Source organism: Budorcas taxicolor, chromosome 4 (assembly GCF_023091745.1).
Source record: "Budorcas taxicolor isolate Tak-1 chromosome 4, Takin1.1, whole genome shotgun sequence".
Lineage (NCBI taxonomy): Eukaryota > Metazoa > Chordata > Mammalia > Artiodactyla > Bovidae > Budorcas > Budorcas taxicolor.
In genome coordinates this window covers 16239018-16255492 of record NC_068913.1, presented here as the reverse complement: position 1 = coordinate 16255492, position 16475 = coordinate 16239018, and the positions used below count along the sequence as shown (strand labels likewise).

The following is a 16475-nucleotide window of genomic DNA, read 5'->3' as shown; positions in this document are numbered from 1 at the left end:
GAGGGCAGATATTTTTCCAGGCGTCCCCATCATCTCCCCTTCTCCTTCCCTGGCTTTGAAAAGGGGATCCCTTCACTACCACCCCACCTCGTCCGTCGTGGTCAAGCAGAGGCAAGTGCGAGTTCGGACTTTTCCCGGAAAGAAGAGGAAAGCTCTTCTTTCCTGACCACCCCCCCCACCCCCCGCCCTGACACTGCTTGTCGTTAAGGACATCGGAGCCTCGTTGCGATGCGGGCGGGCGGAGCGCTGCGCGGACAGACTTGGTTTCAGGATTCCTTCCCTTGTGCTAACCTCACTTCTTCCACTCGCAATGGCCTCTTCTCTCGCGCGGTTTTTTTTTTTTTAAACTTGGTCTAGGAGTCGTGGACAAAAATATTCTGGCAAACCAGTCTGCAGCGGGTTTTCCCTGGCACCGCGGGGATTCTCCCTGGGGAATTTAACTCCCTGCAGTCCCGCGCCCAAGGATATAAAAATAACAGATCCTCAGCAAAGTCTAAAAATATCCGTGTGATGTTCGCCTTCCTCCCACCCTCCCTTCTTCCCTCCATTGTTTATTCCTATATCTAATGTAAACGCGTACCACTCCCTGCTGGCATGGTCCCCAAATGCCCGACCCCTCTCTCCTGACCTCTGCCTGCCCCTTCCGGTCTCCACTTGCCTAGCTGTCAGTGTACTGCTCCCGAGATGTCAAGCTCACCCCCAGATTGCATTTTCTTTCCCGTGGGCTTCTTCACCGCGCCCCTGTACTCCCAAGCCCCTGTCTCCATCTGCAGACCTCCTCACAAAGCCCAGGAGGCCGAGGGCATGCTGCTGGCACGCCTGTATGACTCTTTGGTGCCCTGTCCTCCTCCCGGGCCCTGCTGTAAAAGGTGAGATAAATTGGCCTTTGTGTGAGGCTCGTGTTGGGCTAGGCGGATTTCTGCCCCTTTCCCCCCCTTTTTCCTGGCGGCCACCTCCTTGTGGAACAGGGGGCGGCCGGGGGAGCTGAGAGAAGCCGCATTCCTGTGGGTGCCAGGCGGCTCCAGTGCTGAGCCGCAGGGCCTGAGACACACACACACAGGAACCCGCAGACCTCGTTGCCCTTGATCTCGCTCTCTCGCTTTCGCTCCCGGTGGGGCACCCACCCGAGAGCCCGTCCACCCACACTCGGATCCACCCAGGTCTCGGCCTCGGGCAGGAGCGTGTTGACCTGCACACCAACACACGCACACACCCCCTTCCGACGACACACAGGCCAGGCCAGACCAGGCCAGGCTCTCCCCGCCCATGCCAATCCTCTCTCTCCCGCCCCTTATCCCACAATCCCAGACGCGCCGGCTGGCCTCCTTTGGCTTCTTTGATCCCACCGGACGCCCCACGGCTCGCGGCGTCCTGGCCGCGCCGTCCTGGGAGTCGCCCACAGCGCGCCAAGGCCAGGCGGCGCTCGCCTCCTCGCAGCGCGCCCTGCAGTTTCCTCTGGCCTTGACACCATTCGGTCTCCGGAGCTCTCCAGCCCGAAGAGCGAGGGACGTCTCCTGGAACACTACCCCTTACCCCTCTCCTGCCCCCTCCCCAGAGCTTCTTTTATTCGAAGAGAGGGACCTTTAGGGCTACCCAACCACCACCCCCTCCCCGCCCCATCCCGCAACCCCCGGGATGGCGCGCCTCCCCCTGGCCACTGGGATCTCTCCAACCCGGAGCGCTCCAGCCCTCCCCTGAGGCACGCCCTGAGGGCAGACGCCCTCCGGCACCTCTGGGAAGCGCGCCACGCCGGCGGATCCGCCTGCGGTCACCCCTCTCCTCCGCCCAGAAGCACCCCCTCCCACAGCAGCTGGGCGGAGGCTTCAGCCTCCGGGGAGGTTGGGGAGGGGGCGCTGCGGCTTGCTCCCGCCCTCCGCGCTCTCCCAGGTTGCCTGCGAGTGTTGCACACTGTACGTGGTTTTTTCAGAGTCACAGCGAACTCTGGGCCTCGAAAACAGCCCCAATAGCGGTAGCACATGTGGGATTGGCTAAATATTTTTCTACGCAGTCCGGTCTCCCACCCCCCGCCCCATCCGTTTTCTTTTGCATCTGACAAGCTTTAGGTTCCCCGGTGGTACAGGGCAGAAAGTACACATAGTGTCGACTGCGGAGGGGCGGGGGGAGACTTCCCTTTCAATCATCCAGTGTTGTCGGCTGTAATGTAATAACCTGTTTTATAGGTCGAGCTCTAACCATAAAGATAGGAACCGAGGGAATTTACATGAGTCTCTCTTTAAAAGAGAAGAGAGTCCTGATTTGCAGCAATTAAGTGTCTTTGCTCTTTTGTTCGCTGGGACTTCGTATTTACTTCTGCTTTACGGGGACCCGAAGGAGTCTCTGCCAAAAGCGCACGTATTATTGAGTCTGTTCCACATCCTAAACCAAGATTTATATAAAATAGTGAAATACCACACATTACGACCTTTTGCCACAGGAAGGGGAAAAAAGTGGCTTCATAACATCGTTCTACACACACGCACACACACCCTCTAAGTTTCAGCAAGGATTCTCTGTCAAACCTCCACCACGCACAGTCTAGTGTGTATATGTATATGTGTGTATATATATATATATATATTTTTTTTTTTAAGAAGTAGGTGAAGGTGAAAGGCGGTAAACAGTCCAAGCTATGGTTTAAAGTTTTTTTTTTTTTTTTCCTTGCAAAGGCGAGAAAACCCTGGAAGCTCTTTGTCATTCAAGGACTATTTCTGCCATTTGCTATTTGCAAGGTGGGAGAAGAGGGCGGGGCAAGAGGCAGGATATGGACTCAACTTTCATCTGTAAGCAGGGGTCACCAAACAGGGGACATTTCATTATTTCCCTTAAATTCACAGGAGCTAAGGAAGTCTGCTTGCCACCCTGCAGGGTGGGCCTGGCTGGGTAGCTCCAGGGTTCGCTAGGTGGTGGGAGGAGAATCATCACACACTGTCCTAGAGGCTGGAAAAGATGCCTAGGAAATTCTCAGTTCTCATGGTGGGAAAAATGAGCTACTGGGAGTATACCAGATTTAGGTCTCCCTGACCAGGACGTCCCCACCAGGAACCAGAAATTTCAGCTGGGGCAGGGTTTACCTTCCAGAAGGCAGCAGCTGGAACCCAGAGTCTGCTCTCACTGTGGAACCAGCACAGTGCTCCAGTGTCTCTCCAGACTCTCTTGCTATAATTCTCTAACTCCCTCTCTCCTCTGTCCCTCCAGTTTAAGGAGACTGACCTTGCTCTTTAACAACCATATCTGGGGGCAGGGCCAGTTCTTTATCAAAAACACCAGACTTTCTGGAATACAAAAAGAAGTACATTAGTGACTGGTAGCAAAAGAAGCAGCTGGACTGCTTGACATGAGAAGGGGTGGGCTAATTAATAAAAGTTAATGATAGGATTAAAGCCTATAGCCAGCCAAGGTGAGCAGAGAAGAGGGCTTCCCATCCGGCTTTATTTAATTAGCAGCAATTAATACATTTTCTGCTAATATCCTTTAGGACTCTCAATGACTTGTTCTCAGTGAAAGAGAATGGAGATGAAGCTCAGGAACACTTACAAACACCCAGGGCATTTTGCTCTGATGACAGGAGAGATTGAAAATTCATTTAAGAAAATGTTCATAAACAAGTGACAGGCACTTTCTGAGGCTGCCTTGGTGGAAACAATGATGAAACTGACAAATGTTCTTTGCTTGGGGGAGGGGCACCTTTTTTAAAAAAAAAAAAAAGGAAGATAATGCTTTAGGAGAGAGAAGTGGGGGAAAGACAGGTTTTAAAAAAAAGAAAGAAAAAAATTATTTCAGACACCAGGCAGCAGCAGAGGTAGAAGCCCTTGCAAACACATCAGCCCTGCACATATTGAAGATTTGGACACGTAACGCTCCAGACCACTGATTTGCTATTTTCTTAATTCCCGCTCTTCTTTTTCCATATGAATCAAACAGTCTTTTGTCCTTCAGGGTTTGATTTGATCGCTACTGTTCACATTTCACTTTTGTATTTTCCTCTTCCTATACCATTACTCATTGAGTGCCCTGTGAAATTACAATCGTACATTTTCAACTCAGCAACCCATTTGCAGTACAAAAATAGGGTCTAAATAATGGCTGAATTAGCCCTACTGGACAGTTTCAGATGTAACACTCTGTAATAATTATATTGCAGGCTGGATTAGGATGCTATTATCATAATCTGGACGTTTACAATTATCTGTAATTTGCAAAGATGCGCCAGGTCTTGATTACAGCAGTTTTTTTTTTTTTGTATCACGCTAACCATCACTAAACAGTGACAGTAATAACAGCTAATTTTGCTGGCAATATAAGAGGTGCTGGGGTGTGCAAACAATTTCACACCTGGATGTGCTCACTCAACCAAGAATATAGAGAAAGAGCTTCTGCCCTGAGACTCAGAAAAATATTCTCCTCTGCTTCTGTTGAGTATAGATTTCTAGACCCTGATCATTGCTTAAGAGAGATTCACTGGGGGTAAGTTTTTATTTCTTGCATACTACAAGACACAGCTCATATTTCTGTTCTCACACAAAGCTGTATGTATTGCTGTTGTGATTTGTTATGGACTGCAACTTTGCTCTAGAGATGGTTTTTATTTCTGACCTTTTATTCCAGTTTAACAGTAAAAGGGTTGTGGTTCTGGTGAGTGACGATGATTTGGGTGAGAATGGGATCCTTAAGAAGTCGATCTGTCTTTTTTGCTTTCTGTGCTGTTGATGCTTGGTGCAGCTTGTGACTGGACACTGGGAAGTGCACCAGGTTTCTGTAAGGTATGAAGGGAAGTCTGCTGGAGATTCCAGGCTGAAATATACTTTGAAACATCGTTACTCAAAACTAGTCCTAGACAAACCCATGGAGGTCTTAAACATGGTGATGGTTTTAAGTTTGGGGGCGTTGAGTCTGCAAATAGAGCTCGCTGGGGACAAATGCCCCTTTAGCATCACAGATATGCGGACATTAGCAACGGTAGGTGTAGTCTGAATCTTTCCGACTTTCTAGTCCCTTTGACGCCTCCCTATATTGGGGAGAAAGTTTCCGGAATATCTGGCCTCCAAAACCACTGCTTTACAGTGTCTTTGCCTCCAGCTGGGGGCGGGGGAAGGGGGAAGGCGTGGGATGCTGACTGTAGAGCTGTGGCCTGAGAGGCCCCAGTGCCGAGACCTTGGGGTTGGAGGCCCGACTGGCTGAGATGCAGAGTCGAGCTGTCGAGCCAGGGAACCCGTTTGATTTAGGGACATGCCAAGGAAGACTCTCGCAGACGCGGTGCAGTTCTATCTACAGATGATGCTCTTTCCTGACCCTGTAGATGCTGGAAGCAGCTAGAGTTTATGGGTAGGAGCCTGAGAAATTTTTGTTTCCCTCACCTCAGCACAGAAACGGAAAGGCCTTTCTCCGGAGGAACGTTTGTGCTAAATTATGTCAAAAAATAAATGAGATGCTTATTGGCACCGAGAAGAAATCTCTCCCCTTCACTCTCACTCTTCCCAACCATTATTCCTTTTTTTTTTTTTAACTTGAAAAATATTGTCAGAACGAGGCTCTAGAACTCGAACTCTGGGAAGTTCGAACGTGGGGAGGCGTAGTAGGCGCTGAGACTTCACCCACGCCCCTCCTACCAATCCCTCTCTGGGGAATCAGTTTACTATGGGGTCAATACCTTCTAAAGAGCGAGAATTATTAACCCTTGCTGTTCAGAGGACCCAGAGGAAGCCCATTTCCAATGCCAGTTCCTGGGAGGATCCCTTGATAGAACTTCCTGTTTAATTAAACTTGTATTAAGAGATAGATCCACACTGGAGCATCATGGTAAAATCTCCAATGTGTTAAAATGCATTTTCTGGGTTTCAGAATTCCATGCACTCTCAGTGGTTTGGCATGTATCTGGTGATTTTTTTTTTTAAAGAAAAATCAGTGTTGGTTTCGATGTATGGTAGCTTTCTCTCTAACGTAATTTGAATAATTCAGCAAAGCCCCACTACCAGCTGTACTTCTGCAGCCTCTTCCATTCTTTTCAGCATTATAATTTTGGTTAATTTTCAATTTTAGGTCCTACGTCTCTGCAATTTGTGTATGAATAACAGAATAATTTCCCTCTTTTGTTTCGCCTTTCCTGTTCCTGAATCTAAATAAAGATGGCTTTTTAGTATTAAAAGTGGAAGAAAATTACAGGTAATTATCTTTGACGGTAAAAACGCTGTAATCAGCGGGCTACATGAAAAATTACTCTAATTATGGCTGCATTTAAGAGAATGGAAAAAAACCTTCTTGTGGATAAAAACCTTAAATTGTCCCCAATGTCTGCTTCAAATTGGATGGCACTGCAGCTGGAGGCTTTGTTCAGAATTGATCCTGGGGAGCTACGAACCCAAAGTTTCACAGTAGGAAGGGGGAAAAAAGAAAAGAAAACATTTTTCCTAATGTAACAATACGAATGCTAGAAAATGACAAGACTGATCGGTTTTAAACCATTCTGAAGACTGACTGAGCGTGGAAGTTGCTCAACAAAAAAAGGAACGGGTATATTGGTAAGTAGTCTTTGCTTTGTGTCTAATTATAGTGACTGTCCTTTTGCACGACTGTATGTCGCTGTCATTATATGGAGCACTCTGAGTATCTCTATTGACTTCTGATAAATGGCTCAGTGGTTTCAAGGTTCATAATTTGAAGGATGCCCAGGTCTGTAGCCATTAATTCTCGCAGTATGGGGCTTCCTGCTTGCATGACGAAAGGACTTTTCATTTTCATTATTTCTGTGCTTTCTACAAGATCAGAAGGAAGGATGTATTTCATCTAGGATTGTGTGTTTTCCTATCTAGTTAGCTTGCAAAGGGTTGTAAAAGTGAAATAGTCATAATTGTGCATTTAGTTTCTGTTTTTTTCCCTCTGATTCTTTCCTTTTTTGTTTGTTTGTTTAAAAAAAAAAAAAAACACAAAAAGCTGCTTCCAAACAAAGACAAATACAGCTGTATTATTTTGGCTGAGGAAAGGGAAAGGAGAATACTCAGTTTCAGCACTGGAAACTACTGGCTGTCTAGAGGTTAACCTGGGGTTAGATCATTCTAATGATTCTTAAAAATAGATAAATGTGTAGAAATTACAATAAAATAGAATATATAAAGGAAGCTGAGAAAACATCTATGGTTAATGTTAAAAGTACTTAAGACAAAGGTTAGTGCTGTAAACTGGTATCTTTGCAGGCACTTGATGTTTATATATAGGGTTTCCCCTATTAGGAAATAGGAATTCTTTTAAGAGTGATAGAAAATATACTGGGGGGAGGGAGAAGGGGGTGGTAAGACAGAGACACACAAAGAGAAATATACAGGACACTCTTAGCGTTTTGTGGCTTTTACTCCATATATGAAAGAAGACAAAAACATACAAAGTATATGTACAACTAAAATTCAACAATATATACAGAAATGTTTCTTGATATAAATGTCCCTATTAGCTTAGTGAATGCCACCAGATTCACCTAGTAAAGATATCAAAGCAATAGCATGGTGATTTTGGTTGTTTCCTCTGTCTTTCCTGATTCCAGTTCAGGGTTTGGGGGTAGGGGTGGAGGGAAAGTGGTTTTGTTTTGTTTAAATCATCATTCTTGTTCATTGCATTTTGATAAAACATGCAGCATTCCTTTCGTGGCAATGTTCTAATCTTACAGCCGATTTTTCCTTTTTTTTTTTAGAGAAGGGCTGTTAGGGTTTCCTTTTCTTTTCTGTTCTGTTCTTTCTTTCTTTCTTTTTTTGTCAGTCTGGGATTGTAAATAAAAATGCAGGAGTCCAAACTGCTTCTTTTTCATCATGTAATGTCTTAAGCTCATTAAACAAGTAAAAACGCTGCCATGTTTGCACAGATTCTTCTGGTGGGGGAAAATGTCTGCTTTAAAAAGTCGTTTTGATGGATACTCCCAAAGAGTAAAAGAGGCTCAGAGCCTGGATCCCAAGGGGTGAGGGAAAATATCCTTACAGTGAGAGGCTTCAGGAGCACTGGCTTAGAAACCAGTCTCTCTGTTTCTCCTTCTCTCTCTCTAAGATTCAAAATCAATTACTGAGGCTGCTCAAGGGAAAAGGCAGATAGAGAAAGGAATTTAAAAAAGAAAAGTGGGAAAGAGGGAGGCCAAAAAAGAAAAAGGAAGAGTGTGAGAGAGAGACGGAGGGGATGGGAGAGGAGAGAGAAGGGAACAAGCGCCCAGTCTGGCCACACATGAGAGTTCTCCCGAGCCTGCTCCTTCGGCTCGGTTTGGCAGATGCAAGCAGGTCCCGGATCCTCCTTGCCTTGTTCAGACGTCTCCCTAGGGTATCTTTTGCCCTTGGATAACTCACATCATCTGTGGTCTCTGCATCGTGTCCTGGTGTGGAGAGGAGTACCAATGCGAGTAGCCGGGCATGTAGCTGTTGGGGGGCATACTGACGCCCTTGGCCGAGGCGGAAACGTCCCACACCGGAGGCAGCGCCGGCGAGCGCGGCGACAGGGCCGCGGAGCCCGGGAGAGGGTCGCTCTCGTGCGGGTTACTGCCCTGCTTCAGCAGTTTCTTAAACTTAGAGCGTTTGTTCTGAAACCATATCTTCACCTAGAAAGAAACGCAGCAGCGATCATTAGGCCCGAAAAACATCGAACCGGTGCCTATAGTGAAAAAAAAAAAAAAGACAACCCGCAAACGCGAAGCCCTCAAGACCCCGCCTTCTTCCCTTTCTAGTCGCTCCCCTCTCCCCGCCACTTCACCCCACCCCACCCTACGCCCCGCCGTTTACTTGGTATCTTGTCCGGATACCTAAAGTCATTGTAACTCCTCAGTTAGATGAAAGCCTAGATTTGAAACAACAGCATAAGTAAGAATAAAACTAGAATAAAGGCCAAGGAGATAGCCAGGTTCAAACTTGGAGGATTTTTACACGGTGAATTTTTCAGATTAAAGCTAACTGGATGCACGTCCTCTAATAGTCTGGATGTGCCCTGAGCAAACGACTAAGAACAGATTAAAACCCAAACGCGTTGAATATACATACACAGGCATACACTGCATGAGCCACCCACTGTATATGGAGCACCTTTCTTCTGACATAATCCTGCAGCGATGAGGGACTGTACCTCATTCATTCCCTACTTGGTATGTTGTTTAGTCAAATCGTGGTCATGATTGCTGGGGCAGGCACTAAAAGTCACAGGGCTCCTGAATATTAAATGCGAACCAGGAGTCTAGGATGGGAGCATATCCAAGCTAACATCCCAGATCTACTTTATGTGAAGAAGGGCCTTCTATGGTACAGCTTCTTTTACCTTTAAAATTACTTAGCCTTAGGAATCTGCTTTTCCAAAAGGAGTACAAGTTACTGAATAGCACGAATCCCTTCATCTCAAGCCCCAAATATTTCCAGTGGCAACATGGCGAGAGAAAGCAGGCTGAGTTGAGAAGAAAGAGCTTAAGGAGCATCTGTGCTGAGACGGTCATTCTCAGTCTCAGCATACAATCATTCCCCAATCCAGGGTCTCAGAAACCTGACATCCCCTTGCTGAAGAGCATCCATTTCAGATGAGGCCTACCACCCCATGCAGCCAAGTTAATCGACAGGGACAAAAACCTCAGGTGTCTGCAGCCTGGCTCTATGACAAGGGTCCTAATATACCTATCTAAAACCTCTTCCTGTGAAGTCTAAAATGCCCCTCAAATTAGTAAGACCGGAGAACTTCAGCAACTGTACTTAACTGAGGCTTCACCTGCTATAATTTGGGTACATTCCTCTTTGATCTCCAGCTCTGCCATTATGCCCAAATTCTGTGATCCAGATTCCTTAGCCTGCACCAGCCAGTCAACCAGGATGATTTAAGCAACTGAACTGAGGACAATTTTCAGAAAGACTCACCTCACCCATCCTAGGATGAACAGTTTTCACCTTGGTCACTTTACCAAATCCTATTGGAACCTGTGCATGTCTGGCTAACCCATCCTTTGCACTTCATAATTCTTTCAATGTCAATGAGTTGAAATCCTCATTAAGTCCCAGGGCCCACAAAAGGATCCTTAAGAAACATGGGTCTTATACTGCCCTCCTGGTCTGCATATCTTTTTCTCTCTCTTTCTCCTACTTGTTTGCTCTCTTTTGTGTTGCTCTATTGGAATAGGACTTGATTAAATAACGAGTTTGATCACCAAAGGACACTAGGCTGGGGTGGGGTCGCTGAGGGTTGTGGGGGAGGATGTGCAAATCCAATCCAGTATTCAATACCAGGTCATTTATTCCAAACTGTGTTGTCCCAGAAAAGTGCATAACTGGAGCAAAGGCATTTGTCATTAAGCTCCTTCCATCTTTGGTTGACTAGGCCAAGAATTCCTCCTGATGAGCTCCCTGCCCGATCTGCAAGTGAGGGTCAGCATTTCAGGGCTTCTCTGGAATTACCTGTGTTTGTGTCAGTCCTAAGGAAGCTGCCAGTTCAGCTCTCTCGGGAAGGGCCAGGTACTGAGTCTGCTGAAAGCGATGGTTTAAAGCCTGGAGCTGCAGGCTGGAGTAAATGGTCCGAGGCTTCCGAATCTTTTTCCCTTTGCCATTGAACCTGATTTCCCCGTTTTCAATCACTGTGGTTTTTTGTTGATCTGCAAGCAAAGGATACAGAGGAGTGATCACCCGTGAGGCTACTGCTGCAGTCTCCCCGAGCTTGGCCTGGCCTGTGCCGAGACTCATCAAAGCCATGAACAGTTTCCTCGAGGCGTCCCCAAGCCATCCTGACCTCTCTGGGTTCCCAGTGCCCGGGTAATCCCGGCGGCTGCAAAAGCTACTTTCAGACCCTGACTCTGGCTCTAATAATGTGCGGTGGTTGGGTGAAGGGAGCGCCCTGGGCGGAGGGGCAAACAGCTAGCTCCGCCGCAGCGGAGGCGGCGCCGGCCGCTCTCCGGGGTGCGCGGCGCCGCGGGGCGGCTGCTCTCAGCGCCGAGGAGCAGGGCCCCCTCCGTCTGGCTTTACAGTGCCTTCAGGTGTGCTTGAGCCACCCTAGTGATTTTGCGGCCAGTTGGCTTGATGTCACTAGCTCGAAGCCGGGTGCATCAAGATACCTCGGTGTGTTAGAAAATGAGTCTGCCGAGAGGGACCAAAACCCAAACAAAACACTACCAGAGGCTCAGATCAGCACCGGAGCGGGTTGAGCCTCACGCGGCAACTTTGTCCCCCACGAGTGCTGAGCCCTGGGCTTCACTTCCACGAACAAAGGAGTAGCTAGCAGCTATCAAAAACCCAAGGGAGGGGGCCCCGTAAGGGGTGGGGGTGGGAGACATCTCAAAGTCCGCGGGAGAGAGCCCAATTGTCACCAGCTTAACCAGAGCGGGAGGCCATGCCAGCTTCCCCCCGGGTCACCGAAGCGCACCGGGCGCCCCACGCAAAGTAGGCCACCGGCTGCCCAGATTAGGTGGGAGAGCAAAACACGCTCCCCAATTCTAGCCCAGAAATGTCCCCAGTCCTGCCAAACGTGGGTCAAAACCCGGAGGGGAGGAGAGAGGCAAAAGGGCGCACAGACCCTGCGGGCTGGAGAGCGCAGTGCCGGCCAGTTGGTCGAGCGAAGCCTGCGCCGAGTCGGAGGCGCGGCCCGAGCGACGCGCCGGAGACGAGGGAACGAGGCGGGTCGAGCCGCAGGGAAGCCTAGGGTCCGGGGCGGCGCGAAGGGGCCCGGCCCGGCGAGGCCGGCAGGCAGGCGCCAGGCAAGCGGGCGCGCACCAGGCCTGGCCGGGGGCGCGCCGGGCCGCCTGGGGGAGGGGGCCGGCGGAGGCCCGGGCGTTGAGGAAGTGAGCGGGGCGGGCGGGGTGGGGGGCAGCCGGGAGGCGGGAGAAGCGAGCTGCCCCAGCGGCCTCTCACCTGTGTCGTCCCCTCGCGTCTGGGCGGCCGCGCTGCTGTTGTGGTAGGACTGGAGGTAAGGGCTGTGCTGCGAGTGGCTCATGTAGGGGTAGGCGGCGAGCGAGCGGTGGTTGTAGGAGTTGCCGCCGCCCGACGCGTAGGGCGAGCCGTGGTGGTGGTGCTGGTGGTGGTGGTGGTGCGAGCCGGCCGCCGCCGCCGCCGCCGCCGCCGAGTGCAGGCAGTGCAGAGGGTAGTGCGCGCCTGCCATGGCCGGGGAGCTCTGCTGAGAGTGCGGCGGCGGCGGCGGCGGCGGCGGCGGCTGTTGCTGCTGCTGCTGCTGCTGCTGCTGCTGCTGCTGCTGCTGCTGCCCGAACTCCATGAAGGCGGATTTGGACGAGTCCTGGCCTTCCAAGCCGTCAGCCATCGTAGTCATGGTCATCATCAAAACTTTGGGGGCTGGAGAAAGCCTTCTCCCGGGTTTCCTCCACCCTCCCCCACTTGGCTCGCGCCGCTCTCCCCTCTGCAGCCACCTTAGCTCTTAGGATCCTTGCAAAAAAAAAAAAAAAAAAAATTTAAAAAAATTTAAAAAGAGAGGGGGCGGAGGTGGTTCTCCCTCTCCCTCGCTCGTCTCTAATATATATATTTTTAATATAAAGAGATATAGTGAGCGGGGCCTTGTTAACTCAAAGGGAGGAGGAAGGGGGAGGGATGGGAGAGGAGAGGGGGGAGGGGGGACTCTGCTCTCCCCCCCTTCTTTTCCCCCCTTGGATTTTTTGGGGGCTGGTGCAGTTTAAGGCAGAGATTTTAAGGTGGATTCTGCGAAAGTTGCGCGTCTGCTTTCAGACTTGATGCAGACGCCACGAGTCGAATGGTTTGTCTCCAAAGGGCAGCGCCTCCCCATTGGTCAGTCGCCCCCTGACGTCACAGGCGCACGGCTTCCACTGGTGTGTGCGCCGCTCGCCGAGTTCTTCGCCTACCTTCGGCAACTCCAATCCCTGCCCCGAGCTGCAGCCGGGGGCCGCGCGGCTCCGTGCACGGGGCCTCCGAGGAGGGAGTTGCCTCGGAGGAGGGAGTTGCCTCCGCCCGGCCGGTCGCCGACGCCTCCCGCCGCAGCTCGCACCCCCAAACCCGGAGCCTCAGTTCTCAATACCGCAGCCTTGGAACTGCCTGGCAGAGGGCTGCTCTCTCGCAGTCCCTTCGCACCCTAGCAGGCTGCCTGTGTTTCGAAGCAGTGCCCTCTGCATTTAAAGCAGGGGTCCCTCCCTTGACCTTCCCCCCCCCCCGCCCCCAGTCCCCCTGCAGTCCCGCGGGAGCGCCCTGTCACCGTGGATTTTTCTAGACGTACTTTATTGAAACCACAAAGGAAAGAAAAACCCCACACCTGGTACCGACCCCATGGGTGGGGTGGGGTGAGGGGGTAAAGAGAAGAAAAATTAAACCCTGTTCTGGCGAGGTTCTTGCTTTTTCAGGCTGTATTTCCTATATAGTGAACAAACAAGGGGGAGAAATCTTTTTTTTTTTTCCCTCAGAACGCCAGCAGCTTCTTCTGAAAGCACATCGTTGGAGGACTGACAGTAATGCATTTTTTCCTATTGAAAACAGAAGCTACTGTAATGCTTTCAAATATATGCAAATGATACATGCGGTTAGTGGTTTGGCAAATCTTGATTACAATATAAACTACCCAAGTAAAAGTGCCTTCGTCCTAAATTTGTCTCTCGATTACAATTCCAATTGATTTTATTTTATTGTCAACATTGTTAATGATAAAAATAGAGTCGTTTTACAGTTATTTTTACTTTCTGGAAGGAGGCAATTAGAGTTCTAATCAGGAATACACAAAAATCTCCCATGATTAACTGCAGTACTTTGTTCAAATTGCTGCTATAAAATTCAGAACAATTTGCCTGTAATGATTATGGACTGGGTTTATTTTGGGAGGTGGAATAAAAGTGGATATAGCATAAATTATCCTCTAATTATACACCAGTGTCGCCTCAATTATCCTCTTATCAAAATGGTTGTCTAACTGCCGCATTTAGTTTCAATTCTCTCCTTTTTTTCTATAAAAAGAACTTCATACCTTGTTATTATTAATCCATTTATTATTTGCAAGGGGATTTATATCCGCACATCCAGGTGGTAGAACCACTTCTCTTTCAAAGATGGACTGGGGAAAGACATTAAGTTCGGAGCAGCCCAGGGCTGCGGATCTAGCCTCTCTCCCTCTAGTCTCCAGACTGAACAGAGTCCGAAGAGCCCCAGCATGCCGTTCAGGCCCGGCCACCAGGTAGGAGAGCTGGACTGGGGATCGGGCGCCGAGGAGGGCAGCCTGGGTGTTGCCTGGGTCAGGGTCCTGGGACCTCGGGGAGACGCCGGGAGTCGGCACTGCCAGTGGACCGGGACTGGGTGGGCAAGGGATGCAGACCCCTATGGGCTCGGCGCCAACTTTTAGTCTGCGAATAGATCCAAGCCCCAAGCCTTTGGCCACACCAAGAAACATACCATCTAACAACTCCGGGCCAACGTGTCTAGAGGTTGTGGGGACATTGTAGGTCTGCCTTTGGGAAAACTACGAGAGCCTTCTTCTTTGCACCCTTCTCGCTTGAACTCCGTAGGAATGGTGACCCAAGGGTCCTGAGAAATGAAGAATTTCGTGGTGCCATTCGTCCGGTAACTTCAGAAAAGGTGACTGCAGTCCCGCAGCTCCAACTCATTGCCCGGACCGATAGCGGCTTATGCTAATTGATTTTCCCAGCTCCCAGCCCCGGGTCTCAAGGCAGGGCTAGACTAGTTGTCTTTTTCTTTTTCTTTCTTTCTCTCCTTCCTTCCTCCATCTTATCAGATGACCTGAAACTGGCTGCCTGAGAGTTTTCCAAGGTTCTCAGGGCAGCAGCGTTTAGTCGCCTCTCCCCCTCCCTTTCCTAGCCTGCCGCGCTTAACTTTTGGAGTCCTGGGAGCCGGTTCAGTAACTCTGAATTCATTTTTAAGTGGCGTGCCTTGTTCCCCTCCTTTTAACACGAGGTTCGCTTTAACACGCGAACCCGTAACCCGATCCACGCGTTTACAAATCGGCAATGAATTAAAACAACAACAAAAAAGCTCCAAGGAAAATGAAAGGTGGGCTGGGTGAGGGGGAGATGTGTGTAGGGTGTGCATCTGTGGGGGACTGCGGTGGAGAAGGGAAAGTCAAAGAAAGAGAAGGTCTTCTCCTCCCTCCCCTGGTGTGTGCACGGTGCACCCGGGCTGCGCGCCGAGCTTGTTTGTAAGGTCCTCAAAGCCAGCAGGTAGACGTGGCAGTTTTATTGCTTTATACCCTGCAGCTTGCTGTTAACACGGTGAAGGCCCCCCCTACCGGCCCCCGGCCCCGTGCATGTGTGTTTCTTTCTGTTCGCAGGTGCTCTGCCTTCCTCGCCGGCTTCTCCCTGACTCTGGCGGCACCCGGAGCCGGGCGGGTTGTGGCCGGCCGGTCAAGGTCCCCTCACTGGGCACCAGATTCAGAGCATAGCGGCCTTTACTGGCAGAGGATTTCTTCTTCTTTTTCTTTTTTTCCTGTCTGCTTCATACCCGAGAAAGCACGGAGGGCTGGAAATGTTTGAGTAGTAGGGCTCTTATCCCTCACCCATTAGAGGATAAAATCTCAACCCTGTGTCCCAGAGGAGCAAGTGTGCAACTGCACCGAGGTGGCAGTTTTTGCGTAAAGACCAACTGAGCGACCCAGAGTGGGCTCAGCCATGGGCTGGGGAGCGGAACCAACAATGAGGGGACCAACCCGGCATCACTGAGGTCTCTAAGCGTGCTTGCAGGGTAGAATCCGAACTGCAGACTCGAGCACTGGGCTTTCCAGCGGGTCCTGGGAAGAGCTAGTGTGGCCTGTGTGCCAAGGTGGCCCGCAGAGGGGCTGCCTGCCACGTGTAGTCTCTGCCATCAGTCTCGGTGGCCTCGGTGCGAGGAGTTCGGGGCTCAGTGGCTGGCTGCAGGCTGCCCGCTTTCTCTTCTCTCCAAATAAACCAGGCTAAGTCCTTCGCCCAGGGTCTTGAGCGGCAGTAGTGAGCTAAGGCTTGTCACCCCTGGTTTGTTCCCGTCCAGCCGGCACCTCCAGCCCATCCTCAAGAGTCAAGAACTCCCAGATTCCTTAGGGCTTCCAAGCGAAGGCGCCCACTTCAGGGACTCTAGGCTCCTGCGCCCTGCTGGCCACCAGGCGGGTCCTGGCTCTGACCTCTTTGTCTTGCCGGCGGGGGGAACCAAGCCAACCCCGGGGGAGTGGTGGGAGGAGGAGCGCAGGTGAGGCCTAAGAAGTCTTTATCATTCAAAATAGAAGTAAAGCCAGCGGTGTGGAGACCTCTGGCTCTTTTAGGGCCTATAGGAGGTGAGGGTCACATTCACTAAAAAGTTTAAAGAGGCAGGGTTGGAGGCCTAAGACGCCTTTTACTCTTTAAGACACCGAGGTGTTGGGGCTTGTATTCCGGCTGTCAGTGTTATTTAGAGAGAAATACCAACTGATTGCCAGGACAGGACCCTGTGTGGGGGTCAGCGTGCCCAAGGCCACCGTGCGAGGAGGGTGCTCTTTGGGTGGGAAAGTACCCTGCTGTTCTATTGATGGACCAGTGTTTGCAGAAGCACATGGGTCAAGGAGTAGGTTGGGTGCCAGTGGAGGGTTTGCAG

General features: G+C 50.4%; 1 protein-coding gene across 1 annotated transcript; it reads right to left on the bottom strand.

Moving 5' to 3' along the window:
- Positions 1-8311: 8311 nt before the first annotated feature.
- On the bottom strand, positions 8312-12252 carry DLX6 (distal-less homeobox 6). Its single transcript, XM_052639172.1, has 3 exons — positions 11832-12252; positions 10389-10582; positions 8312-8563 (listed from the first exon to the last, which is right to left on the bottom strand). The coding sequence occupies exons 1-3, from the start codon at positions 12250-12252 to the stop codon at positions 8312-8314; spliced, it is 867 nt and encodes a 288-aa protein (XP_052495132.1).
- Positions 12253-16475: the final 4223 nt, after the last annotated feature.

Bases quoted from the DNA above. Each gene is read 5' to 3' on its own strand.
- DLX6 (XM_052639172.1), bottom strand. From the start codon at position 12,252: ATGATGACCATGACTACGATGGCTGACGGCTTGGAAGGCCAGGACTCG. The intron at 10,583-11,831 runs GTGAGAGGCCGC...CTTTGCTTGCAG, and splicing joins GACGCGAGGGGACGACACAG to ATCAACAAAAAACCACAGTG. The intron at 8,564-10,388 runs GTAATTCCAGAG...GTTTCTTTCTAG, and splicing joins TAGGACTGACACAAACACAG to GTGAAGATATGGTTTCAGAA.